This window comes from Halichoerus grypus, chromosome 6 (assembly GCF_964656455.1).
Source record: "Halichoerus grypus chromosome 6, mHalGry1.hap1.1, whole genome shotgun sequence".
NCBI lineage: Eukaryota > Metazoa > Chordata > Mammalia > Carnivora > Phocidae > Halichoerus > Halichoerus grypus.
In genome coordinates, this window is record NC_135717.1 from 29,217,198 (window position 1) to 29,245,105 (window position 27,908).

The 27,908-nt window shown below is 44.0% G+C and overlaps 2 protein-coding genes across 14 annotated transcripts in view; one reads left to right on the forward strand and one right to left on the reverse strand.

The window, feature by feature from the left end:
- The window catches only part of LOC144382288 (uncharacterized), an 83,029-nt gene that overhangs the window by 1,079 nt on the left and 54,042 nt on the right, over nt 1-27,908 (forward strand). For all 4 annotated transcript variants that reach the window (XR_013448895.1, XM_078074789.1, XM_078074790.1 and 1 more), the window contains exons 2-3: nt 644-737; nt 27,415-27,612. Coding sequence is in view for 3 of the 4 variants with exons in the window: in XM_078074789.1 (XP_077930915.1) it covers nt 644-737; nt 27,415-27,612 (292 nt within the window). In the remaining variant the exon portion in view is untranslated. The remainder of the gene's footprint in view (nt 1-643; nt 738-27,414; nt 27,613-27,908) is intronic.
- Nucleotides 15,220-27,908, reverse strand: part of MRTFB (myocardin related transcription factor B) — a 192,233-nt gene continuing 179,544 nt past the window's right edge. For all 10 annotated transcript variants that reach the window (XM_036123904.2, XM_036123900.2, XM_036123896.2 and 7 more), the window contains 2 exons: nt 22,817-22,877; nt 15,220-20,657 (listed from right to left, as the gene is read on the reverse strand). In XM_036123904.2, the coding sequence (XP_035979797.2) occupies nt 20,125-20,657; nt 22,817-22,877 (594 nt within the window). In that variant the 3' untranslated portion in view covers nt 15,220-20,124. The remainder of the gene's footprint in view (nt 20,658-22,816; nt 22,878-27,908) is intronic.

Genomic DNA, 27,908 nt, shown 5'->3' on the forward strand with positions numbered 1-27,908 from the left:
AACGTATAGGTAAATAGGAAACTTAAAATTACCAGGGAGTTGTGTTCGCCAAGTTGCTTTAAATGTCAAGGTCTGGGAAAGTGAGTGGAAAAGGCATCAACATCTCTCCACAGACACTGGGACATGAACCCTGAGACATTGCACCCACAGTGGGTGAGATCTTCCCGCAAGCCTCGCTGCAGCTCCCTAATTAGAAAAAAAAAACCTGAAGAACCTTTTCGGAATTAAAACATGCATTACTGAGCAATGTTTCCAACTAGCTGATGATAAAATTGGTTCCATCGTCCCCCTCCTTTTTTGGGTGTTCACTGAGCTATTGGAGGGATTGTGCGGAAGTGGCAGAGGCTTATCAAAAATGAAAAGAAATTAGCAAATGAGAGAAATTCACATGGGAGCTGAGCCCAGAACTAACTGGCAGGTGGATTGGGAATCAGATTCTAACAGGTGCTTTTTTTCAGCTTTGTCTTCTGAGGGAAGGGAGGGGGCGGAATCATAGAGGAGCTTCTGTCCTGTGTTGGGGAGGTGGGATGCCCCAGGGGTCCAGGGTCTGAGGGGCCTTGAGAGAGGCTGGCCCTCCCACCTGCTGTGAGCCCTAAGCTAGAGAACACAGGTGCTGGGTGGTCTGACCCTATTTATCTCGTAGGCAGAAGAAGCCCTGAGAGCCCACGGATCTCGGACACGTGGATGGAGGATCTGTCTGTCTTGTCCCCAGCGTCTCAGAGTGGTGCCTGCACAAGGTAGGTTCTCAAAAAAATATTGTAGAAGCAATTAACATTCGGGGTTCCTTTCATCGTGGTCCTCTTTGTGGTTCTGTGAAACCTCCTTGGCCAGTGCCCTCCAGCCACCATTCCAGGCCTGCCCTGGCACTGAATCTTCCCCTTCCCCTCCCTTGGATCAAGCAGAAACTTGAAATTCCTTGGCGATAAGGGTGTTCCTTGTTCACCCTTACAGAAAGAACTTAAATCCAGCAAACGTTTCCTGCACCCTAGCAGAGGCCCTGGGCCAGGTAGCTCCCGATAGCACACAGAGAAATTTGACCTGATCCCAGGCCTCCCCAAATGCCAGGGTGAGAAACCAGGGCCTGCCGATCTGGTGACAAAGCCGGGCGATATGATGAAAGACGTTGGATCTTTTCGTTCTGTCTGTGTAATCAAGTCGCCTGGGTCTGAATAATTCAGGAGCATCTACGTTTCTTTTGTGTTGAAATGCCATTGCTTTTTTGCATCTTAGAAAAAATATATAGTTTTACATCTTTTTTTCTTTCTGTACTTTTTTTTTGTTTCTCGGTGCCTGTCCCCCAGGTTAAGGTTGTTTGAGAAAATGAAGTTGTCTCCGGAACCGTCTTCCCTTCCCGGCAGGACTCCTGCGATAGCCAGCTCAGCTGTCCTTGCTCATGCCCGCTGCACCCATTTGTTTTTTGTTTTGGTTTTTTTTTTAGATTTTTTGATTTATTTGACAGAGAGCATAAGCAGGGGGGAGCGGGAGCCGGAGAGGGAGAAGCAGGCTTCCCGCTGAGCAGGGAGCCCAATGCGGGGGCTCGATCCCAGGACCCTGGGATCATGACCTGAGCCGAAGGCAGACGCCCAACTGACTGAGCCCCCCAGGCACCCCTCGCTGCACCCATTTGAATGGCACTTTACAGTCTGGGAGGGCCTTAGCTGTGGCCCTGGCAGCACCTGTCACTCGGGCCGGCCCATCTCAGGAAGACGCAGACCCGCTCGCGGGGTCTCACATGGGGCCCGAGGGGCCGCCTTTCTGACAAACTCCCATGTCATGCTGATGCTGCTGGCCCTCAGTTTAAGAACCTCTGCTTTCAAGTATCTTGGAGAAATTCATTTGCATGAGGAAGATGTGGTGGGATGGGGGAAGCCCCTTAAGCTTAGATATTTAGGTCACCTGAGTTCGTCACAGCAGGTTTTTACTAATAACCTAAATCAAAGCTCCGTCGGCCACTTCCAGGATCCTAGTGACCGCACTGTTCGTCATGGGGGGGTTAGAGCCCAGGGTTAGAGCCAGAGAACACAGCCTTCCTTCCTTCCTTCCTTTCTGTGGAGGTTTCAGAGCAGGCTCAGCACCTCAGATGCTGTGTGGGGGCCAGGCTGTGAACTGAGCAGGTGTAAGGGGCCTGGGGCCACTGTATATCCCTGCCAGAAATATCTGAGTTCCAGTTACTTCACATTTTCCACATCCTGGTGTTTTAATTTTAGCTCTTCCGGTGGGTATGTGGTTGTATCTCGTTTTAATTTGCATTTCCTTGATGACTAACGACAGTAAGCACCTTTTCCTGTGCCTGTTAGCCCCTTGTCACCTCTCTTGTGAAGTGGTTGCACAAATCTTTGGCCCGTTTTTACACCATGTTTGTCTTTCTATTATTGAATCATCAGAGTTGGTTGTATAATCTGGATACAAGTCTTTTGTCAGATACGCACATAGCTTGTGAGTGTTTTCACCTGGTCCGTGGGCCCTTTTAAGGCGTCTTTCAGAGTGCAGGAGCTTTTAATTTCGGTGAAGTCCAGTTTATCCTTTTTTTTTTTTTCATTTATGCTTCTTGCTTGTTGTGTCCTATCTAAGAAACCTTTGTCAACCTAGGTCACAAAAGTTTTCTTCCAGCATTGTTATCATTTTACTTTTTACATTGAGGCCTGTGATCCGTTTTGAGTCAATTTTGGTGTATGGTGTGAGGCAGGGCTCGATGGTCCTGTTTTTCCCATATGGATGTCAAGTTGTTCTGGCACCATTTGTTGAAATGATTATCCTCTCCCCATGGAATTGTGGTGATAACTGTGTTAAAATTCAGAGTTCTGTGTATTTGTGGTCTGTTTTTGGAGTTTGTGTTATGTTTCATTCATCTGTGTGCTTATCTTTATGCCAGTTACCACACAGGCTTGATGACTGTATTTTTATGGTGAGTACTGAAATCAAGTATTGTAAATCCTCCGACTTCGTTCTTTTACAAAATTGTTTTGTGTATTCTAGTCCTTTGCGTTCCCCTATAATTTTTAGAGCCTGCTCGTCAGTTTCTACAAATGCCTGCCAGGATTTTGATTGGGAGCGCATTGAAACTGTAGGTGAATTCGGAGGAAGTAGAATATTTCATTTCCCAATCATCTGTGGCTGTTGCCTGTGGGTCCTGGATTCTAAATTCATTTCATTTGCATTTCATTATATGAGTTTCCTGAGATTTTCAGTGAAGGAGTAGCTGGGGTACTTGTGGTAATGGTGTTTGTCTCCTTTTGGCACCCCACCCATGTGTAGGAATTGTGGGGGTCCCTGCAGAACACAGCCAGGTGGGGGCTGAAGCAGGATGCCGGTGTAATCTCCGTAACAAGATTAAGAAGGAGCAATGGTCTCCTAGCTCAGAAAGAGGGGATCATTTGTTTCAACACACTTTCCCAAATAATGCCAACCATACACGAAATGTTACGAAGACATAAAGTAAATTTTTCTGCAGAAAAATTCCAGTTGTACAGAATGCCCTGGTATCACCTCATCAAATCAATCTTAGAACCTCTAACCTTGGAAAAACGTGTTTCGGTAGGCTCATTCCAGAGCTAGAATAAGATCGAGTTGGCAGCTATGAATAATAAAAAGTTTCATTCTTTTACTTTTCCCTTTTGCTTTTTCAGATAAGCTCTAAAAAGGTCAACTAGACTATCTGAGGTACAAACATTAGCAGGCAGCGTTGACTGCCTGTATATGTAAAAAAAAAAAAAAAAAAAAGGCGTAGACAGTAACAGAGAATAAAATCGCTATTTCTCTTATTTTTTGTTCTCTATAGAGCAGAGGACCCTACACTCCCAGCTGTTACTTCCCTCCCTCCCCCTCCTCCTCTTAGCAGTTTATTTCGGGTCTTTCCATCTCATTTCCTTTTTGCTTTTGTGCTGATTACCTCTTTATACATAGGAAATACAGTGTTTGTGGTGGGATTTTTCTTCCCTCAAAGGGTATCCTTTTGTTAACATTATGGAACGTGTCTTTTTAAAAACTCTACAAAGCCTCAGATGTCCCGCTGTATGTTGCCTGTGGCTCTAGCTCATTCCTTTTAACTGCTCTAGCTGGCTGGGGGATTTAGTAGTTTTATTAATTCCCCTATTGCTGGCCGCCTAGGTTGTTTCAAATGTTTCTTCATTACAAACAGAGCTGCCCTTGTATCTTTGCTTGTGCCTCCCTGTGTATACATGTGGAGGGTCCCTTAGCAGAAATGTCAGGGTCCTTGCTTTCCTAAGGTAACCTTTCTGTCCCTTATTAACAGCCTTAAGCAAACATCCCCCTGCTGGTGAGTGCGCCGGCCGGCCCTGCCGCCGAGCTGCAAGGAGCCGCGATACTGGCTCTGCTGGGGTCGCTCATTTTTACATTTGTATGGAGCTGGTGAGGCTTTCCCAACTGGTTGAGATGCACGTTACGGGTGTGTTGGTGTCAAAATGAACAGGCATCTTCGGTTCTTTTCAGTATTAGGAGCTCGTAAGAGACGCGAGGTGAGTGTCCCAGATGGGTTCCTTTGCAAATAATTGCCCCTTTCTATAAAGTAGTACCCGTACCTCCTATGAATGATACATGGTGTGTGTTTCTCAGTACAGCAAAGAAGAATTTATTTTCCCTTAGGTTTATTAATATTATATGATATTTCAAAAACTCAAATCTTTACTCAAGTTAACCGGGAAGTCATTTTGATACATAGATAGAGACCTTTTCCTAGCTCTTGTATTGTAAGATCACTGTTACATAAATGACCCCTGATCTTCTGGGTTGCAATTTTTTTTTTTAAACCAATGCAAAGTTTTGGTGAATGTATATTTCTCATTGGGCTGTCTTCCATATACACCCCTCTCCCCTTAAATGTAGGAGTTGAAGCAGTGTATCTAGACAGTTAAAAATGACATATATGTTATGAAGTTGAAAGTGACTATTTAAAAATGTAATCCCCTGTCATCAGACGCCAATTATCATGTCCCCAGCTTTTGGCGTGGGAGGTGATTACTCCCAGAGCTGTTCTTGGCAACTGGGAAAGATAAACGGGTGGAAGGAAACGAGAACAAACGTGAAGATAAATTTGCGTACAGAGCAGAACATACCTTTTGCATTTTCCCCTGGTGCCTTTACTTTCGTGCTGGAAAAACGTGAATATATGTGTAAAACTCAGGTGGGCAAAGGTCGAACATGAAACAGGACTTTTTTCCTTTTTCCTCATTCCATTAGGGACAGGTGCACATTTCTCTTCGGGAAACGTGAATAAGATTTTACGGGGACCGTTTTGTGTTGTTGTTCTTTCTGGTGGTTTTGTGTCCCCATTTTTAAAAAGCCATCCCTGTGTTTTCTTGCAATGAATGCTTGGGGTCCGTAGCTGCCCTTTGGGCACCATCTACCTGCGCCAGCGGTGAGAACGGTCGCTCAGGTGTTTACCTCTGTGCTTTGCCGGTTGTCCTTGGCATATCGGTGAGTGCTGTGTAATCCTCCACTCTCTCGAAGAATACCACACGGGCAAATATGTAGGGATCTTTTAAGCTGTTTCCAGTTACAGATAAAGCTACGATGAAGATTCGTGTACAGACCTTTGACAGGATATTGAAAGGCTTTCAAAACGCCTGGATCATAGGTTTATCTTTTTAAGAAACTGGCAAACTGCTTCCCAGAGTGGTTGTGCCTTGCACATTCCCACCAGCTGTGTAGGAAAGTTCCAGTGTCTCCACATTCCCACCAGTCTTCTTAATTTAGCCATCGTCACAGGCATGTGGTGAAATCTCACTGTGGTTTTAATTTACATTTCTCTAGTGACTGATGATGTTGAGCATTCCTTCATGTGTTTATTTACTATTCATCTGTCTTCTTTGGAGAAGTATCTGTTCAGATCCCTGATGCATTTTTTAATTGGGTTGTTTGTTTTCTTATTATTGAGTTTGGCAAGTTCTTGATATATTCTGGATACAAATACTTCATCAGATATTTGATTTTCGAATATTCTCTCCCAGTCTGTGGTTCTTTTCATTCTTGTAACAGTGTCCTTTTAAGAGCAGAAGTTTTAACTTTTGATAAAATCCAATTTATCTGTTCCTTTGCACATCATTCTTTCCTTGATATATATAAGAAATATACATGTATACATATATGTGTGTATATGTACATATATATACACACACATATATAATCTTTGCTTAACTCAAAGTCACAGAGGTTTTTCCCTATGTTTTCCTCTAGAAAGATTTTTTTTTTAGGTTTTATTTGGTATCAGGGTAATACTGACACAAAGAATACAGGAGTATTCTTATAGTAGAGGAAGTATTCCCTCCTTTTCAATTTTCTAGAAAAGTTTGCATGGAACTAGTATTATTTCTTCCTTAAATGATGGGTAGCCAGGAAAGCCATCTGGGTCTGTAGTTTTCCTTGTGAAAAGGTTTCTCCCTATTAATTTGATTTCTTTCATAGATACAGGGCTAATCAGGTTATCTATTTCTTCTTAAGTGAGCTTTTGTAGTTAGCATCTTTTAAGGAAATTGTTGCATCTAAGTTGTTGAATTACTGATGTAAAGTTTTTCATAACAGTGCCTTATTACCCACTTCATATTTACAGAGTCTGTTGTGATGTTACCACCCCCCTTCCTGATATTGGTAATTTGTGTCCTTCTTTTCATTTTTCTTAATTTGTCTGGTAGAAGTTTATCAATTTTATTGATCTTCCACAAGGACCAGCTTTACTTCCATTGATTTTCTTTTTTTCCCTATTGCTGTCCTGTGTTTCTATTTCATTTATTTCTGTTCTGACCTTTATTATTTACTTTCTTCTACTTAATTCAGTTTTTTTTAAAAGATTTTATTTATTTGAGAGAGAGAGCGAGCGTGCATGTGCACAAGTGGGGGGAGGGGCAGAGGGAGAGGGAGAAACAGACTCCCTGCTGAGCAGGGAGCCCAATGTGGGACTCGATCCCAGGACCCCAGGATCATGACCTGAGCTGAAGGCAGATGCTTAACTGACTGAGCCACCCAGGTGCCCCATAATTTAGGTTTAATTTGCTTTTATTTTTCTAGCTTTTTTTTTTTTTTTTAAAGATTTTATTTATTTATTTGACAGAGAGAGATGACAGCGAGAGAGGGAACACAAGCAGGGGGAGTGGGAGAGGGAGAAGCAGGCTTCCCGCCAAGCAGGGAGCCCGATGCAGGGCTCGATCTCAGCACCCCGGGATCATGACCTGAGCCGAAGGCAGACACTTAACGACTGAGCCACCCAGCCGCCCCTATTTTTCTAGCTTTTTTTTAAGATGGACACTGAAGCCATTGATTTGAGACCCTTCTTTTTATTTTTTTAATTTTTATTGTTATGCTAATCACCATACATTACATCATTAGTTTTTTTAAAAAATTTTTATTGTTATGTTAATCACCATACATTACATCATTAGTTTTAGATGTAGTGTTCCATGATTCATTGTTTGTGCATAACACCCAGTGCTCCATGCAGAACGTGCCCTCTTTAATACCCATCACCAGGCTAACCCATCCTCCCACCCCCCTCCCCTCTAGAACCCTCAGTTTTTCAGAGTCCATCGTCTCTCATGGTTTGTCTCCCCCTCCGATTTTCCCCCCTTCATTCTTCCGCTCCTGCTATCTTCTTCTTTTTTTTTTTTTTTTTTAACATATATTGCATTATTTGTTTCAGAGGTACAGGTCTGTGATTCAACTGTCTTACACAATTCACAGCACTCACCATAGCACATACCTTCCCCAATGTCTATCACCCAGCCACCCCATCCCTCCCACCCACCCCCACTCCAGCAACCCTCAGTTTGTTTCCTGAGATTAAGAATTCCTCATATCAGTGAGGTCATATGATACATGTCTTTCTCTGATTGACTTATTTCGCTCAGCATAACACCCTCCAGTTCCATCCAAATGGAATTTGCCAGTCGTTGCAAATGGCAAGATCTCATTCCTTTTGATGGCTGCATAATATTCCATTGTGTGTGTGTGTGTGTGTGTGTGTGTGTGTGTGTGTGTGTATACATATATATGTATGTATGTATGTGTGTGTATATATATATATATATACACCACATCTTCTTTATCCATTCATCTTTCGATGGACATCTTGGCTCTTTCTGCAGTTTGGCTATTGTGGACATTGCTGCTATAAACATCAGGGTGCACGTACCCCTTCGGATCCCTGCATTTGTATCTTTGGGGTAAATACCCAGTAGTGCAATTGCTGGATTGTATGGTAGCTCTATTTTCAACTGTTTGAGGAACCTCCATACTGTTTTCCAGAGTGGCTGCACCAGCTTGCATTCCCACTAACAGTGTAGAAGGGTTCCCCTTTCTCTGCATCCTCACCAACATCTGTCGTTTCCTGACTTGTTAATTTTAGCCATTCTGACTGGTGAGAGGTGGTATCTCATTGAGGTTTTGATTTGGATTTCCCTGATGCTGAACGATGTTGAGCACTTTTTCATGTGTCTGTTGGCCATTTGGATGTCTTCTTTGGAAAAATGTCTGTTCATGTCTTCTGCCCATTTCTTGATTGGATCATTTGTTCTTTGGGTGTTGAGTTTAAGAAGTTCTTTATAGATTTTGGATACTAGCCCTTTATCTGATATGTCATTTGCAAATACCTTCTCCCATTCTGTCGGTTGTCTTGTGGTTTTGTTGACTGTTTCTTTTGCTGTGCAAAAGCTTTTTATCTTGATGAAGTCCCAATAGTTCATTTTTGCCCTTGCTTCCCTTGCCTTTGGCGATGTTTCTAGGAAGAAGTTGCTGAGGCTGAGGTCGAAGAGGTTGCTACCTGTGTTCTCCTCAAGGATTTTGATGGATTCCTGTCTCACATTGAGGTCTTTCAACCATTTTGAGTCTATTTTTGTGTGTGTTGTAAGAGAATGGTCCAGTTTCATTCTTCTGCTTGTGGCTGTCCAATTTTCCCAACACCATTTGTTGAAGAGACTGTCTTTTTTCCATTGGACATTCTTTCCTGCTTTGTCGAAGATTAGTTGACCATAGAGTTGAGGGTCCATTTCTGGGCTCTCTATTCTGTTCCATTGATCTATGTGTCTGTTTTTGTGCCAGTACCATACTGTCTTGATGATGACAGCTTTGTGATAGAGCTGGAAGTCCGGAATTGTGATGCCACCAGCTTTGCTTTTCTTTTTCAACATTCCTCTGGCTATTTGGGGTCTTTTCTGGTTCCATACAAATTTTAGGATTATTTGTTTCATTTCTTTGAAAAAAGTTGATGGTATTTTGATAGGGATTGCATTAAATGTGTAGATTGCTTTAGGTAGCATAGACATTTTAACAGTATTTGTTCTTCCAGCCCATGAGCATAGAATGTTTTTCCATTTCTTTGTGTCTTCCTCAATTTCTTTCATGAGTGTTCTCTAGTTTTCTGAGTACAGATCCTTTGCCTCTTTGGTTTGATTTATTCCTAGGTATCTTATGGTTTTTGGGTGTAGTTGTAAATGGGATTAACTCTGCCATTTCTCTTTCTTCTGTTTCATTGTTAGTGTATAGAAATGCACCTGATTTCTGTGCACTGATTTTATATCCTGCCACGTTGCTGAATTCCTGTATGAATTCTAGCAATTTTGGGGTTGGGTCTTTTGGGTTTTCCACATAGAGTATCATGTCATCGGCCAAGAGTGAGACTTACTTCTTCTTTGCTGATTTGGATGCCTTTTATTTCTTTTTGCTGTCTGATTGCTGTGGCTAGGACTTCTAATACTATGTTGAATAGCAGTGGTGATAGTGGACATCCCTGCCGTGTTCCTGACCTTAGGGGGAAGCTCTCAGTTTTTCCCCATTGAGAATGATACTCTCTGTGGGCTTTTTGTATATGGCTTTTATGATATTGAGGTATGTTCTGTATATCCCTACACCGTGAAGAGTTTTACTCAAAAACTTTGTCAAGTGCTATTTTTGCATCTGTTGAGAGGATCATATGGTTCTTGTCCTTTCTTTTATTTACATAGTGTATCACATTGATTGATTTGTGGATATAACCACTGTTGCAGCCCAGGAATAAGTCCCACTTGGTCGTGGTAAATGATCCTTTTAATGTACTGTTGGATCCTATTGGCTAATATTTTGGTGAGAATTTTGGCATCCATGTCCATCAGGGATATTGGTCTGTAATTCTTTTTGGTGGGGTCTTTGGTTTCGGGATCAAGGTAATGCTGGCCTCATAGAAAAAGTTTGCAAGTTTTCCTTCCATTTCTATTTTTTGAAACAGCTTCAGAAGAATAGGTATTAATTCATCCTTAAATGTTTGGTAGAATTCCCCTGGGAAGCCATCTGGACTCTTGTTTTTTGGGAGACTTTTTATTACTGCTTCAATTTCCTTGCTGGCTATGGGTCTGTTCAGGTTTTTTACTTCTTCCTGTTTCAGTTTGGTAGTTTATACATCTCTAGGAATGCTTCCATTTCTTCCAGATTGCCTAATTTGTTGGCATATAGTTGCTCATAATATGTTCTTATAATTGTTGGTATTTCTTTGGTGTTGGTTGTGATCTCTCCTCTTTCATTCATGATTTTATTTATTTGGGTCCTTTCTCTTTTCTTTTTGGTAAGTCTGGCCAGGGGTTTATCAATCTTATTCTTTCAAAGAACCAGCTCCTAGTTTCGTTGATCTGTTCTGCTGTGCTTTTGGTTTCTTTTGCATTGATTTCTGCTCTGATCTTTATTCTTTCTCTTCCCCTGCTGGATTTAGGCTTTATTTGCTGTTCTTTCTCCACCTCCTGTAGGTGTAAGGTTAGGTTGTGTATTTGAGACTTTTCTTGTTTCTTGAGAAAGGCTCGTATTGCTATATACTTCCTTCGTAGGACCGCCTATGCTGCATCCCAAAGGTTTTGAACAGTTGTGTTTTCATTTTCATTTGTTCCCATGAATTTTTAAAATTCTTCTCTAATTTCCTGGTTGACCCATTCATTCTTTAGGAGGATGCTCTTTAGCCTCCATGTATTTGAGTTCTTTCCCACTTTCCCCTTGTGATTGAGTTCCAGTTTCAAAGCATTGTGGTCCGAAAATATGCAGGAAATGATCCCAATCTTTTGGTACCGGTTGAGACCTGATGTGTGACCCAGGATGTGATCTATTCTGGAGAATGTTCCATGTGCACTCGAGAAGAATGTGTATTCTGTTGCTTTAGGGTGGAATGTTCTGAATATGTCTGTGAAGTCCATCTGGTCCAATGTGTCATTCAAAGCCCTTGAGAATGTGAAAATATTTTAATGTATAATACTTTTTATTTGTTGCTGTATTTGGTTTGCTAGTCTTTTGTTTATGATGTTTGTATGTATATTCCTAACCAGTACTGGTCTGTTTATTTTGTTTTCTTGTCATGTCTTTATCTGGGGTTGGTGTCAGGGTCATACCTAATAGAATGAGTTGGGAAGTGCTCTCATTTTTCAAGGAGTTTGTGAAAAATTGGTATTAATTCTCCTTTGAATTTTTGGTAGAATTCACCAGTGAAGCCATCTTGTTGGTCGTTTCTAAAAATTAATTCATTTTCTTTACTTGTTGTAGGTCTATTCGTATTTCCGATTTCTTGAGTCAGTTTTCAGTAGTTGTGTCTTTCTAGGGATTTGTCTGTTTCATCTAAGTGAATTTATTGGCATACAGTTGTTTATACTATTCTCTTATAACTCTTTTCTATTTTTATTTTATTTTATTTTAGATATTTATTTGACAGAGAGAGACACAGCGAGAGAGGGAACACAAGCAGGGGGAGTGGGAGAGGGGGAAGCAGGCTTCCTGCAGGGCAGGGAGCCCTATGCGGGACTCGATCCCAGGACCCCCGGGATCATGACCTGAGCTGAAGGCAGACGCTTAACGACTGAGTCACCCAGGTGCCCCTCTTTTTTATTTTTAAACAGATGTGACTTGGGTTACCTCTGCTTCTTCCTGCACTTTCTTCCCCGAAGCCTTTTGTTTGCAGATTCTTTTATGTTGACACATTTGATTTTTTGATTTAGTGCATTTATGAAAATGGCTGTGTTTAAAAGTTGTCAGATTGAAAGGCATACGGGTTGTTTCTCTTGTTTGCTCTGGATGCGTTAGTGTTCACTCTGGCACGTGACGGTCTGGGGGCAAGGGCGCTTCTCGGGGATGGATACCAAAAAAGCAGAGTCACAGAGTTTGTATCTTCAACTTTATTAGGTGTTGTAAAATTGTTCTGTAACTCCTTTTTTTAAAAGATTTTATTTATTTATTTGACAGAGAGATAGAGAGCACAAGCAGGGGGAGGGGCAGTGGGAGAGGGAGAAGCAGGCTCCCCGCTGAGCAAGGAGCCCGATGCGGGACTTGATCCCAGGACCCTGGGATCATGACCTGAGCCGAAGGCATATGCTTAACCGGCTAAGCCACCCAGGCGTCCCTGTTCTGTGACTCTTGGGCTTCTGGATGTGCTCAAGGGTCTACAGAAGTCCCAGCCTTGATAGGCAGAGTTTGGTTGTGAGTCACTCATGTGTGTGGCCTGGCCAGGGGGGGCTCACTTATGACATCCTGGTCTTGTAATCCTGGTTGTGGCTGGCTAACCCAGTCAAAGCCCTCCCCTGAATGCCACACACCATTCCCAGGAGTAGCTACTTGGTAAAAATGTGTGAGATTGAGACTTGAGAGACACCCACTTGGGGGTGAACCTCATGACTGATGTAAATGAAGTCAGCCGTGACCGGTTGAATTTGTAACCTATCGGAACGGAGAGGAAGTGTTGTATGCACCGAGTCTGCAGAAAGGGTCTGGGTTCTGGGGTATCGGAAGTGTGGTATCACATCCAGGCTCTGCTTCCTTTGTAATTTCAGGCAAATCATTTCCTTCTCTGTCCTCAGTTGCCACATCTATAAAATGGGGGTAATAACAGTTCTTAGCTCATAGACTTGTGGTTCACTGAGGTTGTGTAAAGTGTTTGGCGCAGGGTCTGGGGTCTAGCAGCATTGAATATGTTTCCGTCCCCGGCTGCCTTCCCATTCGCCGGTGCGGTGTACTGAGGGTGTGGGGAGAGGGGTAAGTAGCTTTTGGTTGTAGCACCTTTTTTTTTTGGTCCCCACGGTGGCTTCTGTATCTCTAGTGAATGTGATGTCCTGGTCAACCTTCCATGTTGTTTGACAGACATAATTTAAGTAGGGAACATAAAGCTACTTGTCTGAACGGCTTTGCAGACCTTTTTTTTTTTTTTTAGATTTTATTTATTTATTTGAGAGAAAGAGAATGAGAGACAGAGAGCATGAGAGGGAGGAGGGTCAGAGGGAGAAGCAGACTCCCCGCTGAGCAGGGAGCCCGATGCGGGACTCGATCCCAGGACTCCAGGATCATGACCTGAGCCGAAGGCAGTCGCTTAACCAACTGAGCCACCCAGGCGCCCCTAGCACTTGACATTCTTAACTATGAACCTGGATACGGGCCCCCCCTCAGCATCAGTTCCCTGTCAACGTTGGACAGGACCACACCAGCATTTGTATCCTGTGGGTTTTAGATGCTTTTGAGTCTCCTGTACGTGTGGCCCGGGGTGAGTCCGCTGGGGTAACTGCCCCCCCGCCCCGGGATGATCTGTGACACAGTCCTGTGCAACAAGAGGGCCTTCCGAACGTTGAGCATCTTTGTTTTTTGTCTAATGACACACTATGGGTTTAATTTTAGTAATTGCCATAAACATTAACAGAGAAGACAGGCAGGATATATCCAGATGAAGGTTCTTTCGGAAAGTTAAAGCAGGTTCAAATGAATAGCTATCAGACTTATCAGAAGCTAAGCTATTTGTGGAAGGAGGGGGGAGGGAAGGGTCACAAGGGGATGAGAAGCCTTCGAGAGGATTGTGGGGCCGCATTAAATGGCCGGGGACATGTGGTTCCCATCCGTCATGAAGACGGTCTTGGCTCCGTGCTGGTGTTTGACTGCAACGCGGATTGGCTCCCGTTCACTTCCCTCCGTCGCTGAGCGTGTGGGCGTGTCTGCATTTACAGGTGATGTGATATTCACCTTGATTCTAGAGCGACTGTGCTGTCGGGGGTTATGAAGATGCTGAATGATGACTGTGTCCAGTATCGGAAACGCTCTCCAAGGCTCTGTGTTACCCAAACGTTAACAGAATGATCGAGAGAAGCTGAGGTCCCTCCGGGCCTGGGATCCTTGAATGCCCGGCTCTCCCCTACCTGTGCAGACCTGGTTTCTCCGACTTTCTGCGTGGAGGGGGTCCCACAGCCCAACCCCAGCATCTAGCCTGTGGCCGGGCGTACGGCAGGGCCTGAGCCCCAATCGCTCGTTATCTCTGGCCTCTTTGCCCAGGCTGTTCTCTCTGCCTGGAACGTACTTTCCACGCGCACGCCACGTCTACCGCCCACCTTCCCTAGAGCCCCCTGCTCTGTCCCGCGGCCTCTCCTCCAAGGCCGGGCACCTTCCCTGCTCCCTCTGACAGCATTTTCTCTCCCCCGGGCGGGGACACTGGCTGGTAACGTGTGAGGTGCCAAATGTTTTAGGCCCTTGGGAACATCATGGACCTACTGATCTGTTGAGGCTGCTGTCTTGGTCCCTCATGTCGCAGCTAACGACCATGTTGTAGTAGTTAGGTAACCCGTGATCTCTGTTTTCTCCCTCCCTGCGGGTGACACGGTCAGCGATGTGCAAGGCCCGGTTGCCAATCCAGTTTACTCGTGGCCATTTTATTTCACCAGAGCAAGGAGGCAAGTATCATGCTGTTTTCCTCAAAACTTTATCTTAGCCATGGGCTTCTAAATTGAAGATTAAATGCCATTTTAGGAAAAGAATACCCAATTCTAAAGACCAGTTTTGTATGGTCGATAAAAACACCTCCTGTAGCTTTTTGAAACTTGGTTACGTTGAAGGACTCTCTGGGTCTTTGGGGAATTTTGTTGGTGGTTTTACTGCTACCAAAGTGTGCGTGTTTCCCCCGTGCGTGGACGTGCTCTCCATGCTTTATCAGGCCTTCCTTCCCTGCAGTGCTTCCTTACGCTTGTAGGAGAAGGAACATGACTTTGGTGTCAATGTCGTCACGTTCAAGCTCAGCCAGTCCCGGCTTCTATTTTGTATCCCGCGTTCCTGGGCTTGGGGGAGGGAGGTCCCCTCGACGTGTGAGCTGCAGAGTTCGCCTCGGTTTTGTCTGTGGCCAGGTGCTGTGAGGGGTGTTCTGAAGGTGGGGGCCCCTCCGAAGCCCGTGCCCGTGCCCAGCTCTGCTGGGGCTCGCCCGACCCATAGGGTGTGGTCCACCCTCCGCACAGCAAGAACCGGTAGTACATCAAAATGTTTTTTATTTGAGACACAAAAATGCAAAATTGCTGAGATATCAAACGTTTCCCGACCGGCTACAATACTGCCACTATGTACAAAAGATCTGATGATAACTGTGCACACATATAAAAATACAGTATGCGTTACTATGTACAGTACATGTGCAAAATGTATGGCATTCAGACATGATACGGAATTGATTTCAGGGGTGCAAACAGCAAATACAAAGGCATCATGGTTTTCTTTTAAAAAACAACATAAAGGCAATACATGAATGGACCCCCCGATTGCCATAATTTTTTTGTTTATTAAGCTAGTGCTTTAGTAAGCGGGGCTCTGTAGGTTGGTATCTTTCTCCTTGTTTTCATAAAGTGAGATGCTAAGACATAATGTGGCCATGAAAATAAGAAGAGAAACACCTATCACGCTGTGTTTCTATTGCAAGCAAGAGAAAAGGAAACTAATCTGCACTTAGGAAGAAACTCCGTATTACTACTAAATATGTATTATTCTTAAACCAACAAAACAAATCTATACTATTTTACATGAAAACAACAGAGAAATATCTACATCTTTGTGAAAATTATAACCTTAAATGGATAATACCTTTTTGGGACTGACTGTTGAGATCTCGTTAGTCTCAAATTTTAAATAAAAAGTGCCTCCTTTTGGCAAATACTTGGCAATGCCTTTGGTTCCTTTAAAGCAAGTTTGCATTACTCTTGGTTACGTGAGGTTAAGTACTTTTGGTAGATACTAAACCCTCTCCTAAATGCTCCCTCCTCGTCCCCAGTCAGCAAGTTTCCTTACAGCAGAATGTCGAGAGGTAATTGTTATGAGTCTCGGGGATTCTATGAACTTGGTTAAAGCTTTGTCTTAGTAGTTGGCACAAAGCTCTGTGGAACATGACTCGCTGTACTGATTATCGCCAATGACCTGTTTAGATTCCAGACGGCACCTCTGGTCTGAGATTGCCATCCTGCTGTCACGGAACGGTGACATTTCCTGGTCACGATTCACAGAGCTATGTGTTAGTGCAGAGGGGGAAGAGCTCTTTTGTAAACACGGGCAGCTGGGTGGCGCCCGGGCCTCGAATCCGAGATCGCGGCTTAGAAAGCCTCTGCGGGGACGCATGTACTCCCGGATAGTGCGAGGAGGGGTGAACGGGGAGCACACGGGGGCCTCCTTGTGGTCCTGCAGGCAGAGTCACTTCACAAATGGAAAAGGTGGCCCGGACAGACCCGCGCATCGGCAGGGTTGGAGACAAGGCAAAGAATGGCCGCGTCTTGTTATTTTCCAGTGGGGACTGCAGCCACTTAGAAGGTGAGCCGAAGCGCAGTTAGGATGCTCTCCAAACACACAGACCTGCCCTCGGAAGCTGTGCTCCTCGACGGAGCTGCCCTTCCAGTTAACGCGCTTGGATCACCTGGGCTAATTCCGTGGCCTCCAGGGCAGTGGACAGTTCGGTAGTCTGCTCTGTTGCCAGGGGTCAGGAGGATGCATGTGTGTGGAGAGGGGTGACACAACACGGAGGGTTCTGTGTGGATCCAGAGAAACGGGCCGTCCCTCTCTAAAGTGACCGCCAGCAGGAGCCTGTCTGGGGATGGGAGAGGGACTGTCCCATCACTTGTGGGGACAGCTGCGTGGCTGGTTTCAGCCTGGGAATTCTGAACGGGCGCCGAAGAAAGCGAGGTGGCCTGGAATGATCTGGGGGGGGGAGGGCAGAGGAAGCCTGAGTCCACTGTGGTGACCAAACGGGTGACACACTGCCGACACATCACTCGGGGCTGCACCAGACTGCCTTCCGAAATCGCACTTCCTAAAGTGTCAGTTACATGGATCACAGAACCGGGCAGTTTTTAAAAAGGAAACTTAAATAAGATCTCTCTAGTATTATAAAAATAGTCCTATAAAACACAGAGTATCTGAGCAAGAAATCCCACGAATTGAGAATATATCTATGTACAAATATGTGGCCAATACTGTACAGTAGATTGCACAATTCAGGAAGAACGCTAGCACGTGAACCCCCAGCAACACGCCGGAGGGGCCTCCCTAGACATGCGCTGCTGAAATCTACACGGTGACCCCAGGCCCCTAGACTCGCAAAGCTCGGGGGAGCTCTGGGCTTTCCATGCATCCCGCCCCAGAGCACGTGAGCCGGAACCTGCATACCCTAGAGAGGCAAGCTTGATGCGCGGCGTTTCGGGAATATTCAGGGGAGTCAGACTGGATGGGAGAGCGCACGTCCAGGAGCTGGTTCTTTCCTTGGCAATATGATGTTCTGCAAGACGGCGGACCACACTCCCACGTCTACGCTACACGCACGCATCCCGGCCGGCCTGCCCTGTGCTTTATGGCTGTGACAATAAAGATAGTCCTCTGTGGTGCACGCCTTTCCCGCCGCTTACCCTGTGTACAGCGAGTCAGGTCAGAGGGGCCTCGATGACAGCGTCGTCTTTGGTCACGTCACCTGCTGCACACGTCTGCGTCCTCACGCTAACCTCGAACACGGAGCTGGGACCCTGGACGGCGGCCTCCCTGCCACGCGGGCCCGGCTTGCTGCCCGAGCCAGGACGGGAGGGCGCGGCGGAATGGTGCGAGTGGGGGGCTGGTGGAGTTCGGGTCGGGAGGCTCCTTGCCCTCCCTTTCGAGGAAGCCCCGTATGTAAGGGTTTGAACCCATGTGTGAAGTGGGTACTTCAGCAATTCCTAGTCAAAAGCAAGCAGGCTAGTGGGCTGGCATTCTCTGCACTCAAGTGTGTATTTTTGGACAGCACCCTTCCTGTGGCACGTTTCAGACCTTGTTTTGAAAAAGCAACGGGAGAGCCGAGGGCGAGGAAAGCATCTAGGTGCATAACTCAGGCTGGTGGAAATACAAAGTCCGTGAGAGTCAACAGCGCTAGCTGGTCACTTGCCTCCTACGAGTCCACGTGTGGAGGAGGTAAGCCCCAGAAAAAAACCCATGGCCAAGACCACCCTCAGACAGTACCTGCCCGAGGAGACAGCCCTGTCCCCGGAGACAGGCCCTTCTGGAAGGGACGGACTGGGGTCGCCTGTCCCACCTGGGGTGACACACTCTCTTGGCCTGGCTCACACGGCGGCGTTGTGCTGAACCAGGTTACTGGATTCCAGGCGTGGGACAGCCAGTTTCTAAACGTTTAAACTACTCCCTCAGACCACACTGAGCATAACCGCTTCTGCCCTGAACCCTTCCAAAGTCTTTCAAGTTGGGAAATGCCAGTTAACAGAGGGCTCCAGTGTTCTGGGTGGCTGAATACTGGAAAAACAAACTTTCCTTACATGGAGTAAAATCTACAAACCAAGATAAAGATATGAAGTAAGATCAGCTCTTAGGCAAAGCGCAAACCCAGCAGTGATGCCCAAATTCTTTCCGAATAATGGGTCAGGTTGGCTCTTGCATGTCACTGTGGGAATATCACCATCTAAGGACCCAGAGAAAGCAACCTGACCCTCGGGTTTACACGAAGTGAGGTGTAGAGCGTGATAATATTATTTAACAAACACCTTCACACTTTTTTGGTAGATTCAGGTTTTTTTTTTTCTTTCTTTCAGTTATTTACATTTTGTCATATCCTTAAATGACTAGCCTGAAATAATTTTGGAAGTCCTGTGATAGTTGGCATTTTAAAAAATTCTTAAGAAACTACTCAGCAAATGTGTGATAACTTCTTTTCTATATAAAACGACAACTAGTAAAACCTCCAGTTTTTCTATCTTCGGCTTGATAATCTAGTGAGAGCTCGGGTGTATCATCCAGTTACAAGCCTGAAAAATGACCGTCTGGGAAGACGGCTGAGAAGAGGCGGCCAGAGCTGGGGCCGGCAGCCAGCCCGCTGAGATTCTCACCCGGAGCCCCTGCAGGAATGTTCGGGGCTCCTGGCACACTTCTCCTCTGCCCTCTCTTTGCAACTCAACAGCTCAGAAGGGTATTTTACACTAAAGCCTTCCTTGGTTCTTTGAGATGGGTCTGGTTACCTGAAATCAGTCAGCATTTCTTTAAATATGGAAATACACATGGCTCAAGTACTCTAGAAATAGCTGAGTTACTAAAACAAGTAGGACCACTGGATACCCAATTCCTTACCCCAATGTAGGCTGTACATACCACAATGTCAGAGTGTACATACAAATGTCTAATATACACATTAAAATCCATCTAATCAACCCCGAGGGTTGCTAATAGAATTTTCAGTGTTATCAGTATACGTGGACTTTGTACAGTGGATGGTTTAGGACAGTATTTTGGAGACATCAGGTGACAGTGAAAGATCTTCCACTTCAATTTAAATGTGGGAAGCTACGGTAAGATTCCCCAAATCACAAACTACGACACAGGAAAACGATGTTGGTTTCCGAATGGAAGCAGAAGTCTGCAGCTGCAAGCTGTCCCCTCCACGGCCTCTGCCGCCCGGGGCCCGGCTCCGGCCTGTTCTAGGACAGACCGCATGCAGGGGCCGCTCACCTCCCGCCACGGGCACTCTCATAGGGAGTGGAGCTGTCTGCCTTGTAGGTGGGGTCTTAAGGTGACCGCAGAGGCGTAAGTGTAGTTCAGTTGATGACCAGAGCATCCTCGTGTCACGCTCCTGCACACGTCACTCTTCTGTATGTCTTTATTCATTCTTTGCCAAAGTCTGGAGAAACAGGTGAGTCTTCTTTGACCAGTGATTTTTCAGAAGGCCCTGTGCTATGTTAAGTTGTAGAAATTCACTGCTGAGTGCAGTGAAATGTTTTCACACTCGGTTTCCAGGCTGTGACCATCTATCCCTTCTTCCCGTGACAACATATTGTAATTGCAACAATGCAACTATGGATCTGTCTCTAAAACCTGACCTTTGAGAATGATCTTCATCTTAAACGTCATGGACTCGAAGGACAATCTGTGATGTTAGTCCCACGGCAAGGGCAGGTCCTGTGGATCTAGAAAGTCAGCGGAGAACATGCTGGGAGCGGGCGTGCTGAGGGGAGTGAGTCCTGACGTGTTAGGCATGGTAATGTCCAGCCACTCCATGTTGTCCAAGTTTGAGTCCGAAAGGTCAAGTGACAGACATGGGGTGCTGGCAGCAAACTGGGCCTCGGAAGTCTCCATGGGGGAGTGTGAGTGGTCCAGCACGCTCGAGTGACTCAGCAGATCGTTCTGGAGGTCCTCGATCAGAGAGAAGGGCTCCCTGTCGTCACTGCTGCTTTGTAGTGGAGTAATTTCGTTGGCCGAGGGTAAAGTGCCATCCAAGAAAGCTTCCAGCTGGTTCTCTAAGCTGGCAGATAAACTGCTCATGGGTTCTAAGGAGATGGGTGGTGCCATCTGGACTTGGGGTGGTGGCCGGGACACCACTGTGTTGACTGGCATTGTGGTGATGCTGGCTGTCACTGGTCTCATTTTGGAAATAGGCGAAGGCTCCTCTTTGATAGGGAGGGAAATCTCTGTGCAAAATAACGGAAGTGATCAGTAAGTAATGATTTACTACTCTGGAAACATTTCTATCAATTACCAGGACAGTTGTTTAACTATTCTGTGAGGACTTAGACACAGACCATCGTAGGGGTAGGAGGAAGAGAATGCTGTTGGTCAGGTATGCTCCTTGGTAACCTAGAGGGTGATGGCTCATTTTAGTTAAACAAGCATTTAAATTTATAACATTCTGATATGCTTTCTCTCCTTTTTAGTAAGAGTGGTAAGCATCACATGCTGTTATATGCCACTAGGTAGGAGTCGGTGGATTTATTTGAGTATTTGATCTTTGGGTCCTTGTTCTCAGTTACTTCAGGCTTCAGACAGGTTACCGTGGATCTGCCGTCACTGTGGTCGCCACCCTTAAAGTCAAAAAGTATGTCCCGTTTGTGCAGACATGAAGTACATTCTGAATATCATGACGGATCTAATTATATTCTTTTTCCTATTACTATTACAGTTGAACTGTGTGCCCCGTTCAGCCATATATGTTCTGCATAAAGTTCTAAAGAGATACAAAGCCATCTTATTTTATTCCCGAATTAAAGCTAACACACAGCTCCTTTGACCTTCTTTACCTTATTTTTCTGACTTTTTTGTCTCGTTTTCTGAGTTTACCTAAAATCTTAAAGATCTGGCAGATGTGTTAATAAGCACTGATGATGAGTTCTTCCTTGCCAGATCAAGTAGAAAGTGAAGGCACCATCTGCTCTAGATACCAGCGTTCATTTAATACATTTATTTGGATAAAGTTTCTTTTTTACTTTCTTATGGGTATCTCATTGGTTTCATTTCTATGCAAATACGGGAGGAGAAATGGATCTGCTAAGAGCTGTGGGAACTCAGTGACTGGGATGCAGAAACCCTCAGACTCCTATGTGTGAGTTGTCGACCATGTGGACTGCCCGTGTGCACTGTGTTGACCGTGTGGACTGATTCTTCTCCCTGTGTGTGTCTTGAGGACAGCTTGTTGTTTGTCATTTCCTGTAGTCGGCTCTAGAATCGTTCTGAAAGCTGACAGTGCTAGGTAACCAGTCTCAGAATCAACTCTTTAAGTCTCTGTTTTCATTATCATTGGTATTAGTTCACAATAATATAATGTCCTCATTGGATACTTGGCCATTAAAAAAAAATTACTTGTAGGAAATAACTCATTTGATGACTTTGTCACATTTTAATTTCTAAGTTTAGGCTGTAAAAATTACTCCCTTTAATCAATGAGAAAGTCTTTATTTAAAGACTTTAATGCATTAAAAAAATGCATTAAAAAAAAAAACACCTTAAAATCAGGTCGTGAAACATTTATTTCCATAGCATAGATAGAAGTTATTTTGCGAGGCCAGTGTAGTTCTTAGAAAAAAATCTATCTGCGCGTGTAGAGCTATAATTAAATATCAGGAATTTCCTTGTGTCTTCAAAACCAAATAGTACCTGCTATGAACGGAGAAATTTTGACCATTGTTTAAAAATCTAAATAAAACTCCTTTCATCCAGGTAACTTAAGAATACTTTATTCCAAAACAGCATTTTCAATTTTAAAATACTGATTTTTATACTTATTTTGAAAGATGCATTTGCTGAGGTAGAGATCCTTGATTGTGTGTGTGTGTGTGTGTGTGTGTGGTTAATATCCTTTATCCCTTTTTAAGATGATACACTATAAAGTCTAAGATTTTCAATTACATGTAGAAAGTGCTTTAAAACTGCCTTTAAATTTTCACCAAGATACTAGGGCCTGTGCTACGTAACGTGGTTGTTACAACATTAGTGTGTGCAGCCGAGGGCTTTTATCCCCTCACAATCACCTATGTATGGGACAGGTTTTAAAGTTTTTCAACGTGGAGTTTAAATTTGGCTCTACTTGGCTATTTTGAGATGGTCTGTTGTTTTCAGCAGGCATAGATCCATGGATAAAATCTAACATTATGTTATTGTTTTAAGCTGAAACAGTGACTTTTCCTCCATTTATAAGTTGTTTTAATGTCCTAATTGAACATATTGAAAACAGTAAACTTGGTTGGAATTAGACTACGTTTCTCACTACTCCAAGATAGGCCGTGAACTCTAAAGGAAAATGTTCATAAACTTGTCATAAAAGGTTACTCAGGGTGTGATGTGACTTGTGACCTACCTCCACTCTTAATGAGGATATCAAAGAGGTCGTCCATCTGCTGGCTGTGTGCATTGGAAATCTACAACAAAGGAGAGTAGAGATTAGCGTTCTTTCCTACAGGCGCGGAAGGATTATCTAATTGGGAGCTCTGAGCAACCTTACAGAACATCTAGTTCTACTCTATCATTTGATAATTTTGAGAACACTGAGGTCACCAGAGACATTAAGCCATTTACCCAGTGTGTCACAGCTGATGAGCTGACAGAGCAAGAATGGGGCCGATAACCTAGATCAGCTGACCTGTACATTTCCCTTACTTTTTAACACTGCATTTTGAGAGGCTGCTAATACTTGCTTTTAAAAATACTTTATTCATTTGCAGTTAGGTAAAAATGTAAGGTATGTATAAAGGTGATCATACTATATTTTTTCAGCTTTCCTGAGAGTTAGCTGACCTCCAATCAGCTACACTTACATAGAGCGCAGTCTGTTAAGCTTTGACGTCTGTAGATACCCATAATACCGTCAACAAAATCAAGGTAGCAAACCAACCCACTGCCCTGCAAGTTTCCTCACTGGCCTTTTGTAGTTCTCTCATCTCCAGACAGCCCAGTGACGGCCTTTTATGATGATAGAGGAGTTTACTTTACATTTCCTCGAGTTTTATAGCAATGAATCCACACAGTATGTGTACTTTTGGTAGTGGAGGAGGCTTCTTTCATTTAACATAGTAATTCTGAGATTTATCCATGTTGGAGAGGACACCTTAGGAATATTTTTATTGCTCAGGAGGTTTGTTTTGGTTGTTTCCATTTTTTGGCTGTTAGAAAGAAAGCTGCTGTGGACATTTGTGTACAAATCTCTGTACTGGGTAAATATCAAGGAGAGGCATGCTGGAATCAGAGGGTAGCTATTAAGAAATGGCTGTTTTGCAAAGTGATCATCTTTTTGCATTTCCACCAGCAATGTATGGTATTTCCAGTCACTCCACATTCTCGTCGACACTTGGTACGGTCAGTCATTGTAACTGTAGGCATCTGCTAGGTGTACTGTAGTGGCATTGCACTGGGGTTTCAGTGTGCATTTTCCTAATGACTCATAATGAATATCTTTTCATGTGCTTGTTTGCCATCTGTGTATCTTTTTTTTGCTGAAATGGCTGTTCTAATCATTTGCCTACTCCAGACTTAGGGGTACTGTTTACATGCTGTATCATTTTCCAATTACTTACTTTCAACATGTGTCTTTGTATTTTTTTTTTTTTTTTTTAAGATTTTATTTATTTATTTGACAGAGAGAGACACAGCGAGAGAGGGAACACAAGCAGGAGGAGTGGGAGAGGGAGAGGGAGAAGCAGGCTTCCCGCGGAGCAGGGAGCCCGATGCGGGGCTCGATCCCAGGACGCTGGGATCATGACCTGAGCCGAAGGCAGACGCTTAACGACTGAGCCACCCAGGCGCCCCTGTGTCTTTGTATTTAAAGTATGTTTCTTCAAACCAAGAAACAGACTCTTAGCTATAGAGAACAAACTGATGATCACCAGAAGAGGGGGTGGGTGGGGTGATGGCTGAAATAGGCGATGGGGATGAAGGAATGCACTTGTTGTGATGAGCACAGGGTGATGCATGGAAGTGTTGAATCACTATGTTGTGCATCTGAAACTAATACTACATTGCATGTTAACTGGAATTTAAATAAAAACTTAAAAAATAAAAATTTGTATCAACTAGGGGCGCCTGGGTGGCTCAGTCAGTTAAGCATCTGCCTTCAGCTCAGGTCGTGATCTCAGGGTCCTGGGATCGAGCCCCGCATCAGGCTCCCTGCTCAGCGGCGAGTTTGCTTCTCCCTCTCCCTCTGTGATTGCTTTTGCACTCTCTCAAATAAACAAATAAAATCTTTAAAAATTTATATCAGTGAAAAAAAAAGTATGCCTCTTATAGGTGCATGCATTAGTTCTCTACTGTATTACACATTAACAAGTTTAGTGGCTTAAGAGTTATTTTCTCACAGTTTCTGTGCGTCAGGAATTTAGCAATAGTTTAGATAGGTAGTTCTGGCTTGGGGTCTTTCATGGGAATGTAGACAAGATGTTGACCAGGCTATAGCCATCCATCTTCAGGCTTCGCTGGAGAATGTCCTTATAGAGACGGCTCATTACATGACTGGCCAGTTGGTCCTGGTTATTGATGGGAGGCCTCAGTTTCCCTTCACATGGGCCTCTCCAGAGTGCTGCAGGATGGTCCACGTGGTATGACAGCTGCCCTTCTCCAGAGCCAGCATCCGAGAGAGAGCAAGGTAGGAGGGGCATGCCGTTTATGAACTAGTATCAGAAGTCCAACACCATCACTTCTGCCCATGCTATTATAAGCGAGTCACTCAGTCCAGCTCAGGGAGGAACTGCAGACATCTTAATATATATTGAATCTGTTTTTAGTCATTTGGTAATTTCTGCATTTTAATTGTATCATTTGCTCCACTAGCATGTCTTGTGCAATCAGTGATAGGATTAAGTTTGGGTTTACCATTTTGCTTTGATTTGCCCTGTTATTCCTCCTAAGGTTCTTGTCCTTTAAGCAAGCAAGCAAGTAAGTAAATAAATATATATTCATTTGATTTATTTTTGGAATTCTAACTTAATCTTTCTATTTTATAAAAGCTGTACTACTTTAGTTGTTATTGTAGGCATACAATATACATCCTTAATTTTTTGTAGGTTATTTCATGTACCGTTGTGTATAAAATATAAAACCCCTGTAAACATAAAGATCTACTTCCTCCATCTTTTATTAGGTATTTTATTTTTTACAGTGTAGGTTTCTGGTGATGAATTCTTATTTTTTCTTTATCTGAAAATATCTTTAGTTCACTTTCATTCTTAAAGGACATATTTACTTGATAGAGAATGCTGGTGTGACAGTCTCTTCCTCCCTACTAAGAATTTTAAAGACATTGTTCCGCTGTTTTCTGACTTCAGTAGTTTCTGATGAAAAGTCAATCATAAAACAAATTGTTGTTACCCTGTGTGCATTGTGTTGCTTTTCTCTTGATGTTTTCAAGATCTGCTCTTTAATTTTTGGCTTTCAATAATTTGACTGCCTAGGCCTTCTGTTTCTCCTGCTTGGTGTTCACTGAGCAACTCAAAGTTATAAACTTGTCTTTCATCACATTTGTGAAAAATCTGACCATTATTTATTTCTTAGAATATTTTACCTGCCTCATTCTCTTCTCAGAGTCCTATTATAACCATCCTAGACTATTCGATATTAAATAACATGTCTCTGAGGTTCTGTTCTCCTTAAAAAAAATCTTTTGTTATTCACAGTGGATAAATTCTGTTGATTTACAAGTTCGCTAACTTTTTACCTTTTACCTACTACCTTTTTCACTGTCCTCTCCATTCTGTGAAGACCATCTATAATTTCTTTTCATTTTAGAGATTTTTTAGTTTTATTATTTTCATTTCATTAAAAAATCATTTCTCATTTCCATATTTGCTATTTTTCATTCATTATGAATCTATTTCCCTTTACATCATTGATAGTTATAATAGTTGTTTTAAAATCCTTATCTGCAAGTTCTAACATCTGGATTAGCTGGAGTTGGTCTTGATTGCCTTTTGTCCTTGAGATAGGGTTGCATTTTCTTCCTTATTTGCACACTGCATGTTATGAATGGCTATTATGGACATCAAATTGTGAAGCCTCTGTATTCTGTTATTTTTCTCAGATGAGTGGTTTCTTTTGTTTTAGCAGGCAATTAACTTGGTTGGACTTGATGTTCAAAATGTTTTTTGGGCAGAAGTTCCAATCACAGCTCACATCTTTTATCTGTAGCTCAGCTTCTATGACCACTCAATGCCTATGTGGCTTAAGGGTTAGCTGGAGATGTGGACAGACAGGATTTGGGGATCTCCCCTCTAGTTCTTTCCCTTTTTGGGTTGCTCTCAACTAGGCTGACTTCCCGGGGCATAAAGGCTATGGTTTTTCTACCAGTAGCCTTACCACTTAGCTTGACCCCCGAGTAAAAGCAGCATAAAGAGGGAACTCATGCTGTCTATCGCCCTTCCTGTGAGTGTGGACTCCTCACCAGACTGTGACCGCATCTATTCACTCTTCAATGCCTTCGTGTTACTGCCGGGCTGCACCTGTGGAAGACTTCCTTTGCCAATAGTGGAATTGGAAGTCTGAGTAAACGTATTTGAAAAACCTCAGGATGCTCGGAGTTTGATGCTTAACTTGTATAAAGAATACCAGACACTGATGTAGAGCTGGGCTCCCTCAGTCTATAAACATGAACCAGAGATGGATAAATGGCAGGGATTCCGATCAGCTGTCTTAGGTTAAAGTGAGGTAATCATTCTTTGTTGTGTTACATGTATCAAGTGAGCAGGCTATATTGACCTAGACATGAGCACCAGGTTAGGAAGGATGAGTGCTACCACTTCATTCTCTTAAAAACTGCAGCTTAAGCTCTTTGCCTTTCACTCGCCTCTGTCCCTCGGTGAGGAGAACAGACGTCACTGCCAACGGGGAGGCCAGTCTAGTCCAGCACCATTTGTCCCCATTCTTTGTGTAAATGTTGATAACTATTTCTGAAATGTGGTTTTTCCCTCACAGAGAAGAGGCCCTGCTGAGGATGGAACTGAAGAGACCTTTTGCAACTCCCACGGTTCTGCTCCTTTGGTGCGAAGCACATGGCAACCGTCTACTCCCTCAGAGAGGCAGTCCGCCCTGCACCCCCTTTGTGAGTGCGCCCAACCGGACGCTGCTGCCTGGTCCCGAGCACTTGCTGCGGCTGCTCATCGAGGCAACCAGGTAGGTCAGGATGACACTCCCTGGTTGAGGGCACTGGCTTGGTTGGTGCCTGCTGCAAAAAGTGTTGACAGCTCTTGGTGGCATACGACCCATCAGGCCACACTGAGTCACCCCACAGAACATGGGGGCCAGGGGCACCAGCACAGCTAGGCTGACGGCCCTGCTATTTGCTGCGAGTACTAAACAGTCTTGCTCTGACCTGCTCTAGCTTGCCCCCAGAGTGGGATGAGGCTCACCTGTTGCATCCTCTGTGTGGCAGGGGTTCTTTCTTGAAACTTACGTGAGTTTAAGTTTAG